Source organism: Hoplias malabaricus, chromosome 18 (genome assembly GCF_029633855.1).
Source record: "Hoplias malabaricus isolate fHopMal1 chromosome 18, fHopMal1.hap1, whole genome shotgun sequence".
Taxonomy (NCBI): domain Eukaryota; kingdom Metazoa; phylum Chordata; class Actinopteri; order Characiformes; family Erythrinidae; genus Hoplias; species Hoplias malabaricus.
In genome coordinates, this window is record NC_089817.1 from 23,137,210 (window position 1) to 23,156,109 (window position 18,900).

Consider the following 18,900-nt stretch of genomic DNA (forward strand, 5'->3'; position numbering starts at 1 on the left):
GTGAACGTTGCCTGTAAGTTTTTAAACATGGTGCACTCACTGTCCACTCTGTTAGACACACCTGTGAGAACCTGCCATAGAAATAACGATTACTGTAGCTAGAAATTAAATTTGATATGGCATGCTTTTTGGGAAACATATGGATAGTTCAGTTGGACATGTGGGGATAAAAGAGAGTTGAATAGCACTTATTAAGTGTAAGAAGCCTTCAATCTGTATCCAGTTGACTAATGAGGAACTCTTAGGCCTCCTGTCATCTTAACTGTGTGTAGACTTCTGCTTTGTGCTGAGTAGACATGAAGTGTAAAATCTGCAGACTTTTCCTGTTTCTGAACAGTTAAATGGAATCCATGTCATATTCTCAAAGCTCTGCGATTCACACAGCTTGAGCTGATTCCAGGATTAGTTATTTGCATCGACTTAGCTACTGTCATGTTATTTTTTTCTTCCTCTACCTCCTCCTATGTTCTCAGTGTTGGCCACTTACCGAAAAAGCGATTGTACTGTTTTCGCCTCCGCTGAAGGGAAAACTGTCTGAGTCATAATCCGACAGTAAGCGAGGATGCGGGGGAAGCAGGAATGGAGAGAAACAAAATCGGGGGAAACAAGATAAAGAGAGAGACGGTGTGTGTGTGTGTGTGTGTGTGTGTGTGTGTGTGTGTGAGGATGAGGGATAAGGGGAGTGGGGTAAGCGAGAGTGTCTGCGAAAAAGAGGTTTAAGTTGATGACAGGCAGAGGATTAATTTCTCAATCAGCACTTTGCCTCGCACAGCATTGGGTCGTGTATTTGCCGGGGCTGTAAGACTCTGCCCTGGGTAATTGCTGTGCAGTTTGGGGCTTTTGCTGCTGGATGTTGCAAGCTCTCATTATCTTGTGGTTTTGGATGAACGCATGGCCTCTCTGCCGTTACTCTGGCTGACTCAGTCATGCAGAATGGGCCCTGCTTGAACCGAGCAATTTTCAGATGGATGGAACAGTTCATTTGTCATTCAAAGTAGAGGAGGATATTAGCCATAGTGATTTCCACGACTGCTTATTGAGGGTTTTGTCAGGAGGGCCAGGACCCAGAATAAATCATCTTGACACCAAAGCAGGAACATGGCTATGCATGGATTGTTTAGACAATTTACATGAGTCTTCATTCTGCTAGGTTTTATGCTTGATACTGAAAGCATCCTTTCCTCCACCAAGTACCTCCAATCTTGTCTCTTTTTAGGTCTCCCTCTCTCATTCCTTTGGGATCCTAAAAAGGTGTGAATAACGATTCAAATCCTAAGTAATCACAGCCTCCCCCAGTGCGAGAAGCACTGGAGTTTCAAGTCAGATGGTGTTGGCTTTGTCTGACCCACTTGCTAAAAATAAGTAGCAACCAGTGTAAAACAGAAATACAGACAGTTGGGGAGCACAGGGAAAACGATCTGGAGAAAAATAGCTGTGAATTGCTCTGCACTAGTCAAATCAAAAGAAGAACAGATGACAGAAAGAAAATATTTCACAGCGTTGTTTATACATCAAGGTGTACCTTTTAGAAGGTATTGGCCCTTTATGTAGATAACAACTCCTAAAAATAGCAGTTTCAGGATCATTTGTCTAAAGCTGCAAGCTAAGCACAACATCTAAGCTATAAATGGGCCCAACAGAAATTAATTTGATGTTAAATTTTCAAGAAAATGCATATACTCTCAACGAGTCCTAAATTTTCCAGAGGATTTTTATCCTAGCCAATCTACTCTCTGCACTCTTTCTGGTGGCTTCCTTCTCAGTTTGAATGCATTTCCGATGAATATCTACATGCAAATTTCTTTCAATGAAGCATGTTGCACCTCAGTAGAAGGGTGTATAACAGGTGTGTATAACAGGCAGAAAAAAAATAATAATATGGAACATACTCAGTCTCAGGAACATACATTAAACATTTTTATTTAGCTTGACCTTCAGGGCTTCCGTATTAAATACAGCGACATGCAGTATTATTGTTATCCCACCCTACCATACTTTGTGATGTTAGATATTTTAGGAATATGTTTGCACAGCCAGGAATTCAGACATGTGAACATCCAAACATGTGAACCTACTTTGATGGTGTAGTTTCCAAGTTGCCATTCTCCTTCCATAGCGATATTAAACAACATTTATCTTTTTTTAATATATATATGAAACCAGTGGAACATATTTTCAGTTTTCACACATAACTGCAACAGAACTCTTTTGTACTCAGTGTAAGACTCCCACTGATGTATTAGTCAGGTCAGGATGAGAACAGAGTGAGCAGATGGTTGTTGAGGATGTTTCTTGAAATTTGCAGAACCATCAAAAACTATATGTATTTTTCCTGGTTTTCCAAAGATAATCTTAGTGATGTGGAATGTTCCTAGCTGAAGTTGTCCTTTTATTTCTCAGGGATTTTTCCTGCTTTGCCACATGAAATTATGCCATCCAACAGTTTATATAGTCTTTATATAGTCTTTGCGCTTTCTCTAGGCTCCTTTTTAAGTTGATTTCTATTTCTGTTTTGCACATTTTTAGGCTATTTTGTTTTTTCATTCTTGAATGGATTTATCCTGTTGTGTCATGTTTTCTCTCAACTTCAACAGGAACTTAAAATCTTGAAACACAGGGTTATCTTTTCTAGCTCTTTCTGAGAAAGCTGATGTGAGGACGTAATGTCTAAGGGAATAAAAACCTTTCACTTTGTTTCAGTTCACATAGTGTACTTCAGTTTTGAGATTGACAGAAGAATCACAACTGGTTTTATTTCTTTCACTACTCAAAATTTTCTTTGCCAGACACACCTTCCCTTAGAAGTAGGGCCTGTGAAGAGTTGTATCCAATGAGAAGACCTACTTCACAGTCCTGCAGAGTTGTGATCTCTTCTTGAAGTTGCAGTTTCATGTGTTAATATATGAATCGTCTTGGCTGGCATAAATTCATTTGTGTATACTGGTGGTATGGAGCTCAGAGCATACGGCAACGACTTCTAGGTTGTCTACTCTTTGAGATCTTAACAAAGCACTGATTTGTTTTTGTTAGCTTTCAAAGCTTCTGCTGCTTCATTTAGAATAAAGTTTGTATCTGTTAGAAAATTGAACAAAGCATATACAAGGAGTTCTGTTTGCATGTTAGCTTACTCTGTTTTTGAAAGAGCTGCTGTAGTTGTTTCTTTTTTGTTGTGTTGACTGAGCTCTTTCTTCGTAGTTTTTCTTGACTTGTAATTGTTTTTTTTTCAGTCTGTTTTTTCTGGGTTTGTGTTTGTCATCTAGGCTCACTTCATGTACAGACAGGTAGGATGCCACTTGAGGCATGTCACATACACCCCTGTTGTTGTTGCCACAATTTAAGTAGTGGCCAGACTTAAGAATTTTAGCTTGAATTAATCTACAAATATTTGATGTTTGTGGCAATTTATTTTTTTAGCCTTACATTATTTTAGGTGCAGCACGGTGGCGCAGCGGGTAGTGTTGCAGTCACTCCAGGGACCTGGAGGTTCTGGGTTAGATTCCCGCTCCGGGTGACTCTCTGTGAGGAGTGTGGTGTGTTCGCCCCGTGTCCGTGTGGGTTTCCTCCAGGTGCTCCGGTTTCCTCCCACAGTCCAAAAACACATGTTGGTAGGTGGATTGGCGACTCAAAAGTGTCTGTGGGTGAGTGAATGTGTGAGTGTTGCCCTGTGAAGGACTGGCGGCCCCTGCAGGGTGTATTCCTGCCTTGTGCCCAATGATTCCAGGTAGGCTCTGGACCCACCATGACAAGTGGTCACAGATAATGAATGAATGAAGTGATGTAACATGGTTGCAGGCAATTTTTGAATCTTTTCAACATCGACACATCAACAACATCGACACTAATTCAATCTTGCTGTTAGCCAATCTAGAAAATTTGAAAAAAAAAAAAAAAAAAAAAAAAAGAATCCTGTTTTCTTAAGAGTTTTTCTTTCTAAATTTCCAAAGCCTTGGTATGGACTGTAGGGAAAATGTACATATTCTTAGACCTTATAGCTGTCCTGCAATACCATCTTGGGCACTGTTTGGGACTTAAGTTAAGTTTAGTATATCTTCTCACTGTCTTGAATGTTCTCTGGTTGATCAAAGGAGAGTTTCCAAATATTTTATTCTCAGTGGATACCCACTAAATACTGAGGGTCTGGGACTGGGTTTCTGTGGGCACTTCACACACCTTAAGTTCTGCAGTATTTTCAAGCCTTCTACAGGAGACATACACAAGGACAGAGTATTTGTGGGAGCAGGAATCTCATGTTCTGCTATGTCCTTCTATTCTTCTATTGTCTTCACATGCTCATACACCAGCAATCCTGTTCATGCTGTATTGAGACATTTCAATGCTTCCAAATTCTGTATCTGTGTTTTTCCTCCAGAGCCTTTGAAGAGCTACATCCAAATCTTCTGAGTTTTAAATCAGCTGAGTTTTAATATTAGCTTCTCTCTCTCTCTCTCTCTCTCTCTCTCTCTCTCTCTCTCTCTCTCTCTCTCTCTCTCTCTCTCTCTCTCTCTCCATCCCTCTAATCTTTGTTTCACTCTTCTCATTCTAAATGGCACCTTACAGCTATTGCCCCTTGATCAGCAATTGTCTTTATAGCTTCTGCCTCTAGACGCTGTATATCCATTTGTTCTCTTTATAGTTCTTTGTCATTTTACAGAAAACCTGTTTGAATGTTCGGAGGGAACTTTGATAGCAGTCACAGAACCAGATTTAAAGGTGCTTAAATTGAAGTTAGAGCCAGCTTCCAGCCAATCTTCTCTCATCTTTGTAGAATCCTTCATGTCATGTTTAGCACTGTGTTTCATCATCACTTCTTTTCTTACAAACGTTCATTTAGTGTTTGGAAACTGAGGAGCCCAGTTGCTGTAATTTTTAACATGAACTGTTTTCCAGTTGTTGATTGTTATAGGATTTCAGTTGCTAAACAGATCGACATTTCTATTGTAGTCTTTTTTCGCTTCATAATCCACAAGTTGTTTTTAATGTGTGACAGGTCTGGGCTATGGACTATCTTACTACACTCTTAAAAATAAAGGTGTTAGAAAAGGTTCTTTGAGCAATGCCATAGAGGATCCATATTTGTTTCATAAAGAACCATTTTTGCTTATAATATTTAAACGAGTAAAGAAGCTTAACGTTGATCGAAGGATTTTTAAACCTTTAAATAGTCCTTCAGTCATACATCAGTTGTCTGGATGGCAGCATGTTGCTCCAAAACCTGTATATATCCTTTAGCATTAACGGTACCTTCACAGATGTGCTAGTTGCCCATGCCATGTACTCTAATACCCCGTCATTCCATCATGGATGCTGGCTTTTGAAATGTACGCTTATAATAAGCCAGATGGTACCTCTCCTCTTTAACCCAGAGGGCACATCATTTATGATTTCCAAAAAAGTTCAAATTTTGATTTGGCAGAACACAAGACACTTTCCCACTTAACCTCAATCCATCTCAAATGAGCTCTGGCCCAGAGAAGGCAGCGGTGTTCCTGTATCCTGTGTTTTTTTTTTTTTAGCATTTTTGAGATTTAACTTGTGTTCACAGTAGTTTTGGAAGTGTTACTGAGCCCATGACTTGATTTCCACTATAGGATCATGTTTTTAATTCAGCGCCGTCTGAGGACAACAGAGATCTAATTCTGGTTTTGGGCCTTGTCTCTTGCATACAGAGATTTCACCAGATTCTCTGAAACCATTAATAATATTATATGCTGTACACGATGCAATTCACAAGGTTTTTATTATTTTAAGTTGAGAAATGTTGAGAAGTTGAGAAAAGTTGAGAAATAATCTTTAACTATTTCCCTGTTTTCCCTGCAGAATTTCACAGAGTGGTGAACCCCTCCCCATCTTTATTTCAGAAAGAGTCTGCCTCTCTGAGATGCTCTTTTTAAACCAAATCATGTGATTGACTTATTGCCAGTTAACCTTATTTGTTTGTTTGTTTGTTTGTTTGTTAGAATTAGACAACATTACCAGTATTTTTGTTCCCCATTACAACATTTTTTGGAACATGTTGCTTACATTCAATTCAAAATGGGCAAATATTTTTCATACAATGTATAAATAAATATATAAATAAGAATCATTATTTATCATCCCAGTTTCAGAATTTAAAATACTGTATTTGCTCTATATTCAATTAAATATAAGGTTTAAATTACTTGCACATCAGTGCATTCTGTTTTTTATTACATTTTGCTCAGCATCCTAGCTTCTCTGGAAATAGTGTAGTAAACAGTACAAAAGAAGACTTTTATTCTTAAATGACACATAAATCACTCTGTGCATAAGAATGAGACATAAAACATTATTTTTATTATTTTCAACAGACTTAAATTTGAAATGGTTGATTCATCACCCATTTGTTTTTAATTGATCCTTGTCTTTCTGCTCATTTGTATTTTAGTTTATGTATTTTTATATTCTAACTTGAAAAGTAACCTAGTTTCTATAATGACATTGCTAAAGTTAACACTATATTAATAGACTCCAGTAATTATGATGTGAACATGTACAATATATTAATAGACCATCCAGTAATTATTATTTTTAATATCACAGTGCAAACCTTAAACACACCATTTTAGACTGGTCCAGATTCAACTTGTGTCTGGCTGCTGGAAGATATCCCCAGACAGCACTCTATCACATCTCAGACTAATTGCTTTTTCTTCCAATGTAATTTAATTGATGAGCCTCTTCTTTTTTTCCCACCTTGGGCTATGCCAGCTATCAATCCTAAACAGCCACTGAGGCACAGGAGTGCTATTTGACCACATTTAGTTAATTATGGAAATGCTAATATGTTGACGTAGTTTAAAATATATGTATTTTTGAGTGTCTGTGTCTCTGGGATTGCTCCATATCTTTAATCAACCGTTTGCAGTGGGAGGATGTATGTACGAGATCCAGTTCTTGTTATATAACTCTACAGTTATATCATTCCCTTTCATGCGAGGGCATTGCCTATAGATATGTGTCTGCATTGATATCATCCAGAAGAGGTAAGGGGGACTACAATTGTAGCTTTGAGCCTCCATTCCTTTGTATTTGAGTATGAAGGATAATGACGGTTTCATTCACACGTTATCGGGGGGGCATTTTGGACTTTTTCCACAGGAGTTAGGCTGTGGGTTGATGCACAGGAAGCCGAGGATGAAATATTAGCATGCGTGGGAACCTGCGTGTCTGTGCATTTCTCTCGCTCTCTGTCACTTCTCCGACACGCTTCATTTGTGCTCCATCCCATACTCCTCTGAAAGGTTGTGGGTACTCCTGAATCAGAGAGAGGGAGAGAGCAGTAATAACTGGTTTGGCCAGGCTGAGCTGGACAGAGCTTAAATAGTGCTGAGAAAGCCTAGATGCCCTCTGGATTTCCCAGCCCTCGCAAAACTTCAATCTCTTTCAGCTTCTGCTGTCTAACTCTTCGCCCGACCCACAGTGCTGGGCCAACTTGCTGCAGAACAGCATTTCCCTTTTAAATTACTGCAGCTCCTTTCTGCACAAGATCACTTTTTGATGTGATTGTCCTTGCAGCTTGGAAGTTATCTATGAAATGATCTAGGAGGGTTAATAATAGTAGTAATAGGTTTCATTTTGAGCTTTTAAAGCTCAAAATGCAAACTTAATAAACAAAGAGCACTGGAAACACATATAGCAAACTGTGATATATTTATGGACAGGAAACATAGCAATCAGTAGCAAGCAACACTGTAAATAAGCATGAGCAACTGAAGTCATAAAGTGTTAGGGCCTAGGACAGCATTGTGCCTGTCCTATACTCATTTATTGGTATTCCAATGATAGATTACTGATTACCTGTTGAAAATGTAATTTTTTTAGGCTAAACATTGTAATCTAATCACTTTCTATTATGTTTTGATTACTTAACCTTTTAAAGTTACAATTCAAATAATCACAACAGGAAAGACATTTATAGTAGCATCATTTTAAACTAATGTGCAGAATCAAGTATAGATGACAAACACTACAAGACCAAACCTTGGTGGACACCCACTCATCCTGTTTCTTCTGAATCCAAGAATATTAATAGGGAGTTTTGTGCGGTAATAACCTTTATTCTTGTCTGTTTGGGACATTTCTGCATGGACTTGCTGCCATTTGGCTACAAGGATAAAACTGATGCTAGATACTGATATTAGATTATTAGTTCTGGATCATAAATGCCACTCCAAATTATCTCAGAAGTAATAGATGATACTCCTTCACCCCAGCGAACATAGTTCCAATGCTCCACAGGCCAGTGGAGCCACTTGGTATTGGGCATTTTCAAATCAAAATCTGATCCAATCACATCACTGTTTATTTGTCACATACATAGTCATAGACAGTACAATTAACAGTGAAATGCTTTGATGACTTTTCACACATGAAAACATAAAGTCTTTCATTCATTCATTGTCTGTAACCGCTTATCCAGTTCAGGGATGTGATGGGTCCAGGGCCTACCCGGAATCATTGGGCGCAAGGCGGGAATACAGCCTGGAGTGGGCGCTAGTCCTTCACAGGGCAACACACACACTCACACATTCATTCACTTTTGAGTCACCAATCCACCTACCAACGTGTATTTTTGGGCTGTGTCTGTGAAGAGTTGCTCCGGTTTCCTCCCAGTCTCCCAGAGCAGGGCTCGAACCCACGACCCCAGGACCCTGCAGCTGTGTGACAGTGACACTACCTGCTGCACCATTATGCTGTCCCTACATTTGCATTATAACTGTTTTTTTGTTTGTTTTTCTGCCTGCTTTTTGTGTTGTTTGATTTCACAAGTCATGTGTTTTATTTGCATTTTTCTATTACTTCCTAGTGTCAGAACAATTTGAGAAGTTTACCTTAAGGGCTTCAGATAACTAGCTCATTTTACAGAATTATTATTATTATTTTTTTTAAGGACAATTTTGGACAGCATTATAACACTTATCATTTATTAATTTCAAAGTTTCACAAGAAAAGACTGCTGAAGAAATATTCAAGGATTCATTGTAGGTTGTTATTGTTAATATTACTATGTTTAATTGCCTGACTCATTTTCCCTCTCTAGATGAATCTGGGCCAACCCCTCCGGCTTCTTCGCCTCCAGTCCTCCAGGGCGCAGCTCCCAGAGAAAGCCGTGGAGGGGCTGCCTCAGTGGGACAAGACCTCCTGGAATCTGTCCTGGCTCATAAAGACCAGCTGCTGGCTCAGAAGGGTGTGGAACTCCCCACCGCGCTGCCCGCTGAGCTGCTACCCGTGCTGCGAAAGGGACTGGGCAGTGGTCCCAGTGCTGGAGCTCTGTCCCCTGAGCAGCAGCTCTTGAGGAAGATGTTACCCGCCCACAGTGAAGCTCAGCACCCCACTTTGCTTCCTGCAGCTGAGCTTCTCACAGAGGAACATAAACCTCCCCCAACTCCTAGCAGTGATGCTCCAGCTATGACAACACAATCTGCTGGTGAAAATGGGCCTTCCAACACCACCTTAGTCACTGCTATGACTCTGGACAAAGAGGCAGAGCCAGATGTCCTCCCCTCAGGTAAGCTCAAACGTTTAGAGCGTATTATAATGAGATTAGTGCTGGATGATATATTGTCAGCTGGTCTGCCAGTACTGGTGTAAAACAACAATATTGATTTTTAGCTTTAGCAGTACTGATAAATAACATAGGTCCAGGTTTGTGGACATATATTAAACCAGCTCATGGACAAAATTGCAATGTCAGTCGTGTTTCACCATTAAAAGCTCCATTTAGTTTTGGCATATGCTTAATCTGGGTCTGGGAACCCTGCCCAAAGCTTACTTAACTGTTCAAAATACACAGCAAAGAATGTACATGCTTATTTTCTAGAAATCTGGGTTCTGTCTGCTTAAAATTTACTTAAAGTCAGCTTAGTATAATTTTCTACGAAGCCAGAGACCAGAGCCCCCCCACCAAAAAAAAAAAAAAACTAAAAGAGAGAGATTAAAAAGACACATTTCTAAGGTTAGAGTTGCAACATGAGACATAATTAAAATTAAATAATATCAAATATATTGATACTGTCATATACACTGAAGGATTAGGAACACTTACCTTGTCCATTTTATCAGCTCCACTGACCTTACAGGAGCATTTTGTAGTTCTACAATTACACACTGTAGTCCACTTGCTTCTCTGCATACTTTATCACTACTACACCCTGTTCTTTAATAGTCAGGACCACCAAAGAGAAGGTATGATTTGGGTGGCGGATCACTCTCAGTGCTGCAGTGACACTGATGTGGTGGTGGTGGTGGTGTCCACTCACTGTCCACTCTGTTAGACATACCTAACTCATTGGTGCACATTGGTGCACATTGGTAGATGTAATGTCAGGGACAGTAGCTCATCCATTCCTGCACAGTTTGTTTTCCCCAAATCCATGGACACCGGATGCTGCCCACAGCATGCTGTTGGCTGAATATTTTTGGTTGGTGGACTGTAGGGCTGTTCCATATTGTATTGTTTGCCATAATATCGCCTTAATTTTTGAAACTATGTATAAAAAAAAATCAATATTGTGATAACCGTGATATTCTGACTTACAGAATTGATAACCTACATAATGACTCAGCACAGCAACTATTGTGTTTGTTTTGTTATTTACTGTAAAGTTTTAAGGTTACTTTTTGTACAATTGTTTACGTTTGCTGTTTATATGCACACAGTTTTCTGAACTTGTGCAAATATGCTACATTATTATTTTATACAAAATCAATCTTGGTAAGTTACAGTTTACAAAATAATCAGATGTTTACAGATATTTTTTAATGTTTGTTACATTTGTAGTAAAATAAATCTTTTTAATGAATATAACCATGTAATACTGTTGATTAGAGCTGGCCCCGAATATTCGTATATTCATTCGTTGGGTTGGTATTTGTTTTTTTGGATAAATGTGGCGATAAATGCAACCCTCCACTCCACATGTATTCAGCCTTGTCAGCATAAAAGTCTTGAACAAAGCCTAATTATAGAACTACAAAAAGCTCCTTTATGGTCAGTGGAGCTGATAAAATAGACAGTGGATGTAGATACAAGGTAGTTGTTCCTAATCCAGTGATTGGTCAGTGTATAGTAAAAGTGCTACTGAATTGCATAAATATTGCAGGAACTAAACAAGCTGGATTCTGCAGAAGCTGATATTGTATCAGTGTCCCACATTTCTAAACTAAATGTATTTCCAAAATACACAATTAATTTTGAATGTTGTAGCTACTCTGACATACAAAATATATCTAAAAAATATACGAATGAAAGTATAACAGTGAAAGATTCACATAACCAGCTTGTATAATCTCCATAGAAAAGCATTGGGATGAGACACCCTGGAGCAGATGCACATGAAGCTGAGCTCACAATGCACAGTGTCAAGCAGGGGCCAGAGTGGTCTAAATCCCCCTAGTATTAAGCTCTGTGATGGAGTATGATCCACTACCTCTGGAATTAGTCAGAATGGAATTTGTGATCCAGAACAAATCGTCCAGCGTTAGAACTTGACTTCACTGACTGAATGTAATCAAATTCTCAGCAACGTTCCAATATCTAGTGTAAAGCCATAGCCACAGGAGAGGCATTTACTTCAGACGATGCGAGGGGGAAAATGTCATATTAATACTGTGGATTCGGCCATGTACTATATTATATTGCATTTGCCATACCACAAACCTGGTGGTTCACAGCACTTCGACACCAGTGTTGTGCCTCATTAAACACACCTATTTCAACTCATCAGCAAATTAGTAAGGAGTTCATTAACTGAAAAATGCTAATCTCTGCAGATTTGTGGCCTGGAAAAGCCCTGAATTTTAATATATTTTTTTATCTAATCTCATTTTCAGACCTTTTTAATACTGATAACTTTACAAAAGAGAATCATGTGATTTAATAAAAATCAAATCTAAAATATCTCCTACTTTTTGTGTAGTGCACATTATATTGCATGAAACTGAGGCTTCTATAAACAAATATGCATTATGTATTATGTCCAGGGTCTGTGTACACATGACTGAAGCTCAAGCTTAGAATTCCACAGTAGTTGGGCGCAGATGCCATTATTTTCAGGCACTAAACAGTAGAGGGCCATCTGAGATTCCATCTAGGGGAATGAACAGGCACATAGCAAGTGAAGAATCAGGTGTATACTATTGGTAGGGAGCTATACTAAGACAGATATTAATAAACATATTGCTGTCTGCTGTCCCTTGAGAAAAACCATGGATAGAACATGAATGAATGTGGTGCGATATTTTGGGCACAGAATTGCATATTTTAAAGTTCTCCTGATTTTCTTGGCTCCCATTGTACATATCTTTACATTGTTTTGTCATAGCTAGCTCTTTTATATTCTCATTACATACATTATTAATAGTCTCTGTAGCCTTGGGACAGTATACAGTATTAATGAGATCGTTTTAAAAAGTGGCAATATTGAATACATTATTTTTAATTTGTTCAGTTTTACACTCCAGCCCAGTTTCTTTAATCCTTTGGTTTTATTTAGCCCCTCCCTTTAAGGATTCTTCAACTCTGGAAGGGTAGGAGGGCCATGCATCTGGTAACTGCTCCCTTTCGCTTAGAGAAAAGGGAGAGCATTTCTAGGGAGAGTTCAGAGAAGTGAGGAGAAGTGTTTATTTTGTGTTAATTCTCTGTTAAAGTAAGGCCTTAAAAGAATTCCTGCTCTTGAAATGCTTTCCTCCTACTCACCATCAGTGGTAGACAAAGTACACAAACCATGTACTTGAGTCAAATTACAGATACTCAATGTAAAATATCACTCCAGTAAAAGCAGAAGTCCTCGATTTCAATCTCCACTTGAGCAAAAAATTCAAAAGTATTTACCTTCAAATGTGTGATTCAAATGTGTATTAAAAGTAAAAGGACCATGATTGATTATGGTTCTAATGTCCTCTTATTATTTTTGTAACAAGTCTCATGCTTAATCAAAGTATTATAGATGAAAATACTCTAGTGTCACACTTGGTTCACTGGTATTTTAATAGAATTTCATTAATTAGTCTGACACTGATGAACACAACAGAAACCACACAAGTTTTTTTTAAATGAATGTTATATGCACCACATACACCAAAGTTTCTCCTGCAAACCAATAGAGGTCGCTGTCTCCTGAGTATTAAGCCCAATTTATGATTCTGTGTCGAACCTATGCTCTAGGGCACACATTGAACCAAACCCTATGCTGTAGCCTAACTTCTAGAAATATAACTAACTACGCATCGCATCGACGCAAACCGCAATGACTGTGAATGGTCCACAGTCAGACTGAGATGGATCAAGTTGAACTGAGGAAGTCCAAAAATATGAACTCCTCCACACCACAGAGACTGCAGACAGCAGCAAATTCACAGCCAAAGATTAACTCAGACATTGGTTTGGACGTCACAGAATGAATAAAAATGTTAAACAAAGAAAAATATACGGATGTCTCAGGAAAAAGAAAAAACGTTCAACAAGGAGCGCGAACACATGAGGAAAAATGTGCCTACCCCCCTCTAAAAGTGCAGTTCTCTTTTCTCCCTATTACAGCTCAGTGACGCATCACAATAATTTTGAAGCTGTAATTTTAAGGTAAAAAATATTACATAGAGTTCCTTTACGCTCTCTGTTTTGTCTCCATAGTTGCAATGAAGGCCTGTTGTTTGAGCTATTTATGCAATTCTGGGCCATCTCTTTCTTAAATAGATTTTCCCCCCAATTTTTTGCCTGATACATTTGTTGGATTTGCCTTTTGAACTTTTTCTGTTCTGTACTGATCTGTACAGTATCGCTGTACTGATTTTCAGGTTTTGGAATATTTCTGGTTTTGACCTCGCTTTAAGTATTGTGGTAATTTACACTGTAAATAGTTAAGCACTGTTCAAAAACGGTTCTAAGAACTGCAACAAGTTATTATTACAGTCTCAGATGGTCACAATGGTTAAAATACAAAGTCTGCCTTTCTTGTTACTTTTTTTAGGCTTTAGGTTTTAGGCAGAGAAACTTGGCAACAGTGATGCGCGTAGAGCTGTGTGGAGCAGGGTGATTTGTTCAGACACGTTACGGTTTTACCCACACATAAACCAAAAAGGAACAGCAGATATTCATGTAGTGGAGTAAAAAGTAAGATATTGGAATTTGAAGTGTAGTGGAGTAAAAAGTTGCCCGAAATGGAAATACTTTAATAAAGTACAGATGCCCAATAAAACTACTTAAGTATAGTAACGAATAAAATTTACTCCGTTACTGTGCATCACTGCTCATCATCAATGCAAAAATTGCTGCAATACAATAGACTACAAAAGACTGCACTTGATTATAGGTTATACAAACAGAATATTAGCATCTACATTTCTACACACGCACACCAAATTTAAACCATTATAAAAAATTATAATGTAGATTCTCAGTCTGGCAAAGAATTGTGGGAACTTGCAAATGAATTTTGGTAGAAAGTAAAAAAAAACAAGAATAAGTTTGGTAAGGTTCCAGTTTTTAATCACACAGTTAACTGCCATTTTTACATTGTTAACAGACAAAGCTACTAATATTTAATGTAGCCTCCTTTCTCTAAGGAATTACTTTATTAAAGCAAGTAATATATATATAATATATAAGTAATTATATTACAGTTAATATAATTTTATTTTTATTTTTAGCTTATGCTTCTCATTTTTACAATGCATGTCATGGTAGTGGGAGGCACGGTGGCACATCAGGTAGTGTCGCAGTCACACAGCTAAAGGGACTTGAAGATTGTGGGTTTGAGTCCCACTGTGACTGTGAGGAGTTTGTTGTGTTCTCCCCGTGTCCGCGTGGGTTTCCTCCCACAGTCAAAAAAAAAAAAAAACACGTTGGTAGATGGATTGGCGAGTCAAAAGTGTCTGTAGGTGTGAGTGAGTGTGTGTCACCCTGTGAAGGACTGGCGCCCCCTCCAGGGTGTGTTCCCGCCTTGCGGCCAGTGATTCTGGGTAGGCTCCGGACCCCCCGCGACCCTAAATTGGATAAGCGGTTACAGACAATGAATGAATGAATATTATGGTAGTTTATCTTAACTTATGAATGTAGGAATATACTGAAAATGTTGTGGCATTTTTAAAGAACCCATCCAGCATGATTTGAATTACAGGGAGTAGGGGTGGGGTCTGTCACTCCTATTCAAGGCATGGACGCCCAGGTTGTGGAAACATATTTCCTTCCTACATTTAATTGCATTTATTATGATAAATATCTCATTCAAGCCTGTAAGAATTTTGTAAGCGGTTTCCCTTAACGACCAGGAGAAAAAGTTGAAAGTATAGTGTCGCATAAAAAAAAAACAACAAAAAAAAACAGAGCCATCATACATACATACGTTGTCTGTAACCTCTTTCCAATTCAGGGTTATGGTGGGACTAGAGCTTACCTGGAATCACTGGGCGCAAGGTGTGGGTGGAGATAGAGGTGGGGACTAATTGCATATTCTGACATCCGTGAATATTGAATATATAAGGTATAAAGTATTTTAAAAATATATAAACTCAATTATTTTGATTAACCGTGATGGATTTTTTTGGGGTTTAATTGTTGGCCACAGGGGGACATAAATTGGCTAATCTGAATGTAGCCAATGGCTAAGAAAACTACCCTTGTACAAATCTGTAGCTTAAATCTGTGCTCAACTGATTTCCACACAAACCTTATTTGATCATTTACAAGCGGCTGTCAGTTATCACATTTGCTCTTAGTTCACTGTGATAGAGACATGTAATGACTACTTTCAGTTTTAAACTTGCTTCAGCAGGGCTAGACAGGTAGGTTTGTAGTTTGAAATTTGAGTGCATCTCAAAATAAATCTTCAAACACAACTGAATTCAAATTTTCTGCATGAAGAAACAAACGCTCCGGGTGACTGTCTGTGAGGAGTTGGTGTGTTCTCCCCGTGTCCGCGTGGGTTTCCTCCGGGTGCTCTGGTTTCCTCCCACAGTCCAAAAACACACGTTGCAGGTGGATTGGCGACTTGAAAGTGTCCGTAGGTGTGAGTGAATGTGTGTGTGTCTGTGTTGCCCTGTGAAGGACTGGCGTCCCCTCCGGGGTGTATTCCCGCCTTGCGCCCGATGATTCCAGGTAGGCTCTGGACCCCCCGCGACCCTAAAATTGGACAAGCGGTTACAGATAATGGATGGATGGATGAAGAAACAAACATATATTTTCTTAAGTAAATCACTGTCTTCCCCTACTGTTGAATGTCCTCCTCTGTTCCCAGGTTTGTCGAGCTGCATGATCAATTTCTCAGACCCAGAAGGTTACATCGATTCATCGGATGATCCACCACTTCCAGATGGAGCTTTCCTGCAGTGCACATACACAGTGATGGTGTACACTGGCTATGGAGTGGAGCTGCAGGTATCCTTTAACACATCTCCTATATTCAGCTGAGAATTTCATACACTTGACTGCTTGTTATAGGGCTGGTTTCCTAGACCTGGATTAAGCCTAGACTATGGTCTCCTTTTAATGGAAAATCACAATTCAAAATGCTATGTAGTCCAAGTCTAGGTTTAAACCGTTTCTGGGAAACAACCCCATTAATTTACATTTCTGAAGGTCATCACATTTGTTTACTCATGTGCATATGGAAGCATTTTGCATATGGTAATAAAATAAGCATGATTGAATCACTCTTCATTAATTTATTTGTCCCTTATTGACATTGAAATTTGAATTCCAATTACAATATGCAGCTCTGTTACGTAGTCCACTGGGCGTTTTGTCCTATTTAACTGCATTTGAATGTTCATTTACAATATGCAGCACTACATCACAGAGCCCACTGGGCAATTCAGAAGCTGGTTCCTATCACAGACTAATAAGCTTTTGATCTCCCCGCAATCACATTTCCCACACGTCTTCTTGGCCACAGGTTGCTGCACAACCTACTTCAGTGGGTTGGATGTGACCTCTAGTGTCTGTTGTTGGCAGTACACACCATGCCTTTCATGTCTGCTGACGTGCACTCAGCCGCACAGCAGTGTTCCCCGAGAGCCACTGCCACACAAACAGATGTTAATGAGAGGTATCCACATGGCGCCTGCCAACCTGCCATAATCCTGTGTCTGCACTCGCTCTCCCTGCGCCGATCCCTCACACCACAACATAATCTCCAATTACTGCTCTAATCCATAGCCCTGGTGGGAGGAATATGATGTGTGTGCGTATGTCTGTCACACTCCCACATGTGGGATTTATGATATTGGCAGTTATTGTATCATGACACACAAACCAGGCTCCTATGAGTGGATCACTACACAAAGCTCACCACTTTATATTAGGGCCTATCTGATATGAACTGACAGAATACTGATTTTAAAGAGCTACAGATTCTCAGAACTGATAAAGCAGTTAGTCATTAGGTCAAAAATTAAAACTATTAGTAGCAATAATATTATTCAAATGGAGCTTTACAGTCAAGTGCAAAAAGACTTGTCTGCTCAATTTCAGCTTATAAATTATAAATCTGTAGGTGTGTGTCCTCTGTACAGACGGTGAACTTTTACATAAAAAACACTTTATATTAACCATATATCCCAAGATTTTGCATTAAGTATATTTTGCATATGCAACTCAATATTTACAATCAATATATATTATTAATTTTTGTATGTTTTTTTTTATGGGCGGCACGGTGGCACAGCAGGTAGTGTCACAGTCACACAGCTCCAGGAAGGAGGTTGTGGGTTTGATTCACGCTCCGGGTGATTGTCTGTGAGGAGTGTGGTGTGTTCTCCCTGTGTCCGCGTGGGTTTCCTCCTGGTGCTCCAGTTTCCTCCCACAGTCCAAAAACACACGTTGTCCAATCCAGTGGCCCATCAAACTGATTGCACTCTTATTGCACTTTATTCAGTGAAATATATTCTTTTGTTTTCTCCATGACCGTAGGTCAAAAGTGTTAACTTGTCAGAAGGCGAGCAGCTGTCAATCAGAGGGATCGATGAGGGAGGGGCTTTGTTGGTACTCGCCAATCAGACGCTGCTGGTGGAGGGTCAAGTGATCCGCAGTCCCACCAATATGATCTCAGTGTTCTACCGTTCCTCACCCGAGGGGGGCATGGGAATGTTTCAGCTTCATTACCAGTGTGAGTCCACATTACACAGATAAGTAGCAGAGAGTTGTTAAACTTCCATTGCTTTCCAACTTTTTAATTGCATTATGTCCCAGTTGGTTAATTTGCTCAATTATTTGTCTGATAGGATCTGCCATGTCCATTAGCGGTGCAGTGTACTCTTAGATTCATTTGCGGGGTTAATTTCAAAGTCATTTCTCGTGCTGTCGTGTGCACCAGTTTGTTTTAATCAGAATCTTAAGAGAGTTATTCTCTTTTCTCACAACATATTTTGTTTGCGTCAGCCAGTCAGCCCAGCTGGTTAATATGAATAATTCATGTCTGCCCTGCCGTCACACAACATATAATATTCAAACATTCCCTGGCCAGTGTTCCGCCTGAGCTGTGCCCTGCCCAGACGACCTCACTTTGGAGATGTATCCGTGCTAGATCTGCATCCAGGAGGCACTGCACATTTCTCCTGCCACATGGGCTACCATCTGCAGGGGGCCGCCACACTCACCTGCCTCAATGCCTCCCTGCCAGTGTGGAGCCAGCGGGAGCCCAGCTGCAGAGGTAAGAAAGGGAATAGGAAAAGTGCCTTAGAATGCTATTTTTTTTTTCTTTGGTTATTTTTATTTTATGACTTTTGTCAAGTAAACAGGACCAGGTACAGTCATAAATAGCAAGGGTCAAATTACATGCTTTGTTGATTTTTCTTAATGCAGCCCTTGAAATTACTTCTGCACTTAAATATGTTTTAGCACACTTTGAATATGTATTTGTTTAGAAAAAATGAAAAAGAACATAT

At 39.3% G+C, this 18,900-nt stretch overlaps 1 protein-coding gene across 1 annotated transcript in view; it reads left to right on the forward strand.

Annotated features, from left to right (window-relative positions):
* The window catches only part of LOC136674634 (seizure 6-like protein), a 51,790-nt gene that overhangs the window by 17,805 nt on the left and 15,085 nt on the right, over window positions 1–18,900 (forward strand). Inside the window, exons 2-5 of the mRNA XM_066650733.1 lie at window positions 9,062–9,529; window positions 16,254–16,393; window positions 17,927–18,122; window positions 18,480–18,665. Coding sequence (XP_066506830.1) covers window positions 9,062–9,529; window positions 16,254–16,393; window positions 17,927–18,122; window positions 18,480–18,665 — 990 coding nt within the window. The remainder of the gene's footprint in view (window positions 1–9,061; window positions 9,530–16,253; window positions 16,394–17,926; window positions 18,123–18,479; window positions 18,666–18,900) is intronic.